The 6,931-nt window shown below is 36.4% G+C and overlaps 1 protein-coding gene across 1 annotated transcript in view; it reads right to left on the bottom strand.

Moving 5' to 3' along the window:
• Positions 1–3,165: 3,165 nt before the first annotated feature.
• Positions 3,166–6,931, bottom strand: part of LOC135204205 (uncharacterized) — a 4,108-nt gene continuing 342 nt past the window's right edge. The window contains exon 2 of the mRNA XM_064234297.1: positions 3,166–4,681. Within this exon, the coding sequence (XP_064090367.1) occupies positions 3,455–4,681 (1,227 nt within the window). The 3' untranslated portion in view covers positions 3,166–3,454. The remainder of the gene's footprint in view (positions 4,682–6,931) is intronic.

The following is a 6,931-nucleotide window of genomic DNA, read 5'->3' as shown; positions in this document are numbered from 1 at the left end:
ACCTCTCACTCCTCAATGGAATTGCCGAGTATCGAACCCGCGACCACCGAGGTGGAACGCTAACACTATATCAACCACGCCGCTGTTTTGTGATGCCCAAGAGAAGAAAATGCGGCTTTAGATGAAAGAGTTGTATAAACAAAGGAACTTATTTAGCCTGAAAAGTTTACGCAACGAACTTATTTCAGTGCGCCAAGTGATTTTAAAAATTGTCTGAGGATGGACAGGATATCTTTGATGAATTTATTGGACATGGTGACACCAATAATGATGAAACTCAGCACAAATAAGAGAGAAGCCATCCCAGTTAGTCAGCGTTTACCTGTGACCTTACGTTATCTTATCACTGGAATTTGTTTTGAACACCTGAAATTTGATTTTGCTATATTTACACAGTCCATTGGCCAAATCATCATGGATACTTGCAAAGCTTCAATTAACGTTTTTGCTCAGTAATATAGTATTAAGTAATCCTAGGGTTGAAATGATGAAATGCAAGATGAAAATGACATTCGACTCAGATTGTGCTTGGACATTTGGAGCTACATTAATTAAAGGAAAGTAATGGTATTGGTTATTATCAGGGGCAGAGTTGGAAACTTTATTAGCTTTAGCTTTACTGTTGGTCTCAAGGGACGGTCCTTTAAAAACTGAATTTCGGTGCAGTGTACCCAGTCGAGCTTTGAAAAGAATATCATTGATAGCTTTCTTTGCGTACACAGCCTGCGTAGGGCCAATATTCCTTAATTCACAGGTCCAAGCAGATGCAACTTTTTCGTGATCGTCTCTCTTTCTCGAAGGTTTGGTTTGGTTTGTATGGTGTTTTTACGTTGTATGGAACCAGTGGTTATTCAGCAACGGGACCATCGGCTTTACGTGACTTCCGAACCACGTCGAGAGTGAATTTCTATCACCAGAAATACACATCTCTCACTCCTCAATGGAATGGCCGAGAATCGAACCCGCGACCACCGAGGTGAGAAGCAAACACCAAACCAACCACGCCACTCTCGAAGGCGTTTGCAAGCAAGAGACACCAGCGCCTGTCTCTCATCCAGTGTCTTTCTCTTTTTACCGGAGGGACCAAGAGCAAAACAAACAGCCTGTAATAGAAAAAAAAATATAATATATGATATAATATATATATATATATATATATATATATATATATGATATATATATATATATATATATGTATATGTATGTATGTATGTATATGTATAGTATATGTATATGTATGTATATATATCATATATACTATATAATATATATATATAAATATATATATATATGTGGTCGCTAATATCCATATATAGAAACTATATGTAAAGCTTATGTTCAGTTTTATGTTTGCGTGATGAAAAGTAAATATTTTCCTCAGTTTCTTTAGATTTCCCGAAAAAGTGGGGTGGCTCATTTGTACCCAAAAACTTTTTCATTTGTTAACTTTTTTTTCTCTCATATTTCTTCTTAGGACTGGATTCCCTGCTGGTGTCCTCGGTTTTATAGCACTTTACTCTACCTGTTGAGAATTGCTTCCTAGCTGATAATAATAATAATTATAGCTAATGCCAACTGTGTACTATGTTTACATATCTCCACACAATTTGCATTTATATAAATAAAATGAATAGCAAAATTTAATATGTATCTTGGAGTTATAACTAACAATAATATATGTCGCTTTGTTTCAGCTACCAAACTCGCCGCATGAATGGGAAGTAGAGTATCTGACGGTGATGTGTTCGCCGTATCTCGATTTGGAAGGACGTTCAATGAAGGCCATCTGCGCATCCCTAAACCTCGGTGCTTGCCAAACAGTGATAAAGAACTGCCGTTCACATTTGTGACAGATAATGATTATCCGATGTCAGGTTACTTAATGAAGCCCTATTCACTGTCTGAATTAGATGAGCAACAACAAGTTTTCACTATAGATTGAGTCGTGCAAGACGAATAATAGAAAATGTATTTTTGACATTTTGACATCTCAATTTGAAGTACTTCGAAAGCGTATTAATGTAGCACCAGAAAAAAATCAAGAATAGTTGAGCTAGCCTGTAGTTATTTACATAATTACCTGGCAAAAAAGAAGAATATAGAAAATGTTTTGGATGAACACAAATATGGAAGAATCTGACTTAAGTGATAATATTTATGAAGGTTAGCAAAATACATTAGATAGTTGTATAGCCGCAGCTTTATTGGTGGCTAAAATGAATAGGGATCAATACCGTGATTATTTCAATAATGAAGGTGCTATTCCTTGGCAAAGTCACAAGTGTTAGTTAAATCACACATTGGTTAAATTATGGGAAAATTTATGATCTATTTTGTTAGTATTAAAAAGTATTGTTAATACTTTAACAAGAATGGTAGAACAAAACATTGAAATCTTTTTTCTTAATATTTGTTGATTATTGGGCTATACTTTTATTATAATATTTTGAGAAATATATATGAAATTGGTACTCACATTTTCAATTTCCTGTGATTCAAGACCATCATCCTCACTAGCCATGGTGTTAAGGGACTTTGCAGGGGTTTCTCGATCGCCGAGGAACAGCATTTCATCATAGTACCAAAATGTTGGTATAATTTTCCTCTGTTCCGGCTCCAGACTTTCTTGGAGATGTCGACCTTCTTCAGTTCTTACGGAAATTGGTCCTCAGTGCATTGAATTTCTTCTTTACATCATCCGTTTTGGCTTTGGGAAACTTCACCCTGTATTTCTTTAATAGAAGTTTACACTCCTTTTTATCCCTGTTGTTACAGTCACTAGACTTCACCTTCCATAATGAGGGCAAAGCCTTATATACTCTGGTGGAATCGAGCATAAAGGCTCGTTCCGTTGATTTTCCTTTCTGAGTAGACGCCTCCTCATACATGTTGTCGAAACGAAAGCGACCTTAGAAATGACAAAATGGATCAATATTACCCACAGACGGCAGCAATATTTCCCCGTCAAGTCGGAACCATTTGAATGGCTCGATACTATTGAACTACCCATCAATCTTAAAACTACACGGTCAATATGATGGACAATCTCGGCATTATTGTCAATTTTATTGACCGTGTGTAGAGGTCTTTAAGTGAGATAAAAAGATTCTCCTTTGAGCTTTGGAGTAACTGACCTAAAACTCTGGGAATGAAGAAAACTCGAAGTTTGATCTAGGAAATATTTATTTCATCTTTCATGACCAAAACTTAAAAGTAAATCACCGAGTATTAAGCTGAAAAGCAGGTTAATTTCTACTTGTCTGTTCTCCTTGTTCATCCAAATGCGTCTAGAGAATCTTTAAAATTTGTCGATGAATCTAGAATTATGAAACTAGCTGTCTTAAACTAATTGACCAGTATTAGCCGCCGTTATGCAGATGAACTGGTTTCACGAAAACCCTAACGTTCTTCTGCTGATTTGGTAAATACGAGAGCTGTGTAATGAGTAGCTCTATTACAAGGCGTTTACAATGATTTGTAAACAATCCGAGGTCCCGTACAGCCTCCTTACGTATCTAGACTGGTGCGATGGTTCGGGTGATATTGGAGTAGGGGCGTACGTTTTCCTGCTAGTCTGAAAAATTTTTGACGGCATATACGAGTCTGCAAGACATTTCCCTCCATTTTGAGAATACTGCATCGATTGATCACAGAACTGAGAACAACTGAAATGTGTCTCGCTATCTGGAGGAGGAGATGATCCGTATGATGAATATGGAAAAGATTTTAGCGCTCTGTATGTTGAAGAGGTTCGCGATGACGTATACGAGACTGTTGGGGATATTGGCAAAACTTCTTGTGGTGTAGAACTTTGTGATGCTGTATACGCAGCTTGAGAAGTTTGCAGTTCAACCCGCGACCGAGAACGTTGAGACGATATCGACGAAACTTGAGGAATTTGCTGTTCCTTATTTCTTAGAGGACGTTGAGATTTATACGATGCTGGAGAAGCGCTCAGCAGCCGCTCAAGTAACGAAGAACAATGTGACGAATTGTACGAGACTGGATAAAATTTGCACCCTTGCTCACTAACTGTAGAACAAGGAGACATTTCATAAGAGACCGTAGAATGAATGCGTCGTAGCTCGTCAGCTGGAGACGATTGTGATGGTTTACACGAGACCATAGTGTGTCTTTGCTCGTTAACCTGACAACAACATCGAGGCAATGTGTTTGCTGCTGGAGAGGTGCGTTCTTGAGCATTATTTAGAGAATATTGATGTGATGTACACAACATTGAAGAAGAATGTTCAATCTCAGGAGCTGGAGAACGCTGACATGATGTATAAATGGCGGGATGACGAGGGGCTCTATTCCTAATAGACTGAGGACATTGCAGAGACGTATGGTAAGAGTTATAGGACCAGGAGCTCTGTAAATCTCCGTTACGATATTCTTGTTCCTTTACAAACTGATCCGTTAAGGTAGTTTTTGACTGGTTGTTACCATTTGTAACTACGAGTTCGTATCGATTCACATAATCAGGTGGAACTTCCTGAAAGGTCCCACGAGCAGTTGCTTTTGGGGTTTTGGAACAGCAATAGCTCAAGGAATCCATTTTTAATAGATATATCGACAAGTCAATAGCCCTCACGTCTTCCTGTGTCACGCTGTAAAACATCATGGTGGTTCTGATGTCGGTACCGCAGTGTCCGTCCTTCCAGTTATTAGATGGGCATGCCTGAAAGAAATTAGAATTAAAATCTTATTTCCATAAATTCAAAAGGCTTCAACCAAATCCGTATTTTATTTCCATTTCAGTTAGTAAAAGATTGTAATCTAAATCTATTATACGACGTGCTTAGAATTTGTATTGAAAACTGAGGGAAGGCAAATGGAATGTTTCGTAGCCAAAATCTAGACTATATCATACTAAGATTAGTTTTTTGGCAGTGAATTGCCTTTTATTTTCAGAGGCCTTTTCTTAACCCGTGCAATTCAGACTGAATTTCCAGCATGACATTAAGAGGTGTTTAGATTTTATAAATTGCCCTTATGGTACAGAAAAGGGTCTTGCTTATGTTATGCTATAAAAACAAATACTGATTTTGAAATAATTAACGCACTGGAAATGATAAATTATCAAATAAATTGGATATGGTAAAGCCCTGAAGCTCCTTCAAAATAAGATAACTAATGTCAAAATTCAAATGTTTGAAAAGGGGGCTGGGGTGCCTATACCTAGAATTATTATTTTTTTTTTGTGGGAATTAATAATTGTTGAGCTTCAATGTTTTAAAAATTCAGCTTATACTCAAGATAATGTACTTTAATTTACATGTGGGCATTCTATCAAGATTAGCCGCTATGTAGGTGTAGCTATTGGTTTTGGGCAGCTCGAGAAAATTTTTTTTTTTTTTATCTAGAATGAATTTGGTAATTCTACAGGGAAAGGGGCGCATGAGCTTATATATATATATATATATATATATATATATATCTATATATATATATATCTATATATATATTATATAAATATTTATATATTATATATGTATATATATATATATATATATATATATATACTATATATAAATATATATATGATATTATATATATTAAAGTAGTTAGTTACCTAGAGTTACGGAGAATAGTATATATAATTCTTAGATACTATTCATTAAGTGAGGAAATGCTTATTAGTCCCCCCCTAAAAAAAAAGTCACTTTAATTAGTAAAAACTCGCGAAAAAACCAAGTCGAGAGGGCTCTGTCTCTCACAGAGTCAACTACAGTCACAGACAAGTCTGTATCTGCGCACGCATGCAAGGACTAAAAACAAATCACTGAAAAAGTGACAAATGAAATACGTACAGGCTAGATCTCTTTACTTTTCCTATATCCTTATGATCCATTCTTACACTACACAATGACTACGAAAAATTTTCACTCTCTCACGGCTAGTATTTTGTTGTTCTTCGTCTTCATGGCAGTAGCTTATTAAGTGTAAACTTAATTGAAAACTTAACCGTTCGATGTGAAATCTGTAATAACTTATGGTGATTTCAGTTTTCATTGGTCTAACACTGAAAAGTTAATTAAATACAGTCAAGACCATGGGGTAATTATACTTTAAAAACATTGTGCTTCGTGTAATTCTGTGAGTAGAGTTGATATAATCAACTTATTCCTTTGTGGTAAATCGTATTTTACTCAAGGACTCCTTTTTCAACCAGGACACCGTAGAAAAAGATATCATTTTAAAGATTCTCTATTCAAGAACACTAGGTTTCACCGATCCAAGCTGGGAAATAACCAATTAAGTGATAGGTTGGGTAGGTGTTTTAGGTTATGATAGTACTACCCTATAATATTTAAACCGAGCCCTTTTTGGACTGCTTTTCATCTTGGCATATTTTCAAGGTTTATTTTGTCATTTCTCGGGCACATTCTTGGCTCGCCTCTTTCAAATCCAATATATTCAACCCCTTTTTAAGTGGTATTCAACTCATTCCCCAGCTTTTCATCAACTTTGTTTCCCCCACCCAAAACTGCCGTTCCCACCTGGGTCCACCAAGATTGTTGGTGGTTGTAAGGGGGTTTCCTCATTTTTTTAATGATCCTCATTTATTTAATGATACTGAAGCATAGATAAAGTAGTTTTAGCATTTTAAGCTGTTCAACACATAAGAAACTGGTGCACCCCTTTCCTAGAGAATTACCTGAATTTAATAATTTAGAAAATTGCCGTCCTCGCCCTTTAAACGAGTGTCTGTTAAAAATTCCGATGACAAGTTAAATCTTTAGCTGCCCAAGAAAAACTATCGATATTAACCCGGTATGCGGAAGTTCTGTGGGACGCCATGTTAGTGCTATCCCCTCGGTGATCAAGCTATCCTATACACCCATTTCTATATATTGTGTGGTCGACCAGTTAAATCAATAAACGATATCTTGGTGCGGCAGTCTACTTTACTTAGACAAAGTGGATA

Source organism: Macrobrachium nipponense, chromosome 24, assembly GCF_015104395.2.
Source record: "Macrobrachium nipponense isolate FS-2020 chromosome 24, ASM1510439v2, whole genome shotgun sequence".
NCBI classification, from domain to species: domain Eukaryota; kingdom Metazoa; phylum Arthropoda; class Malacostraca; order Decapoda; family Palaemonidae; genus Macrobrachium; species Macrobrachium nipponense.
Note: the sequence above shows the minus strand (reverse complement) of the source record. Positions and strands in the feature narration are given on the sequence as shown.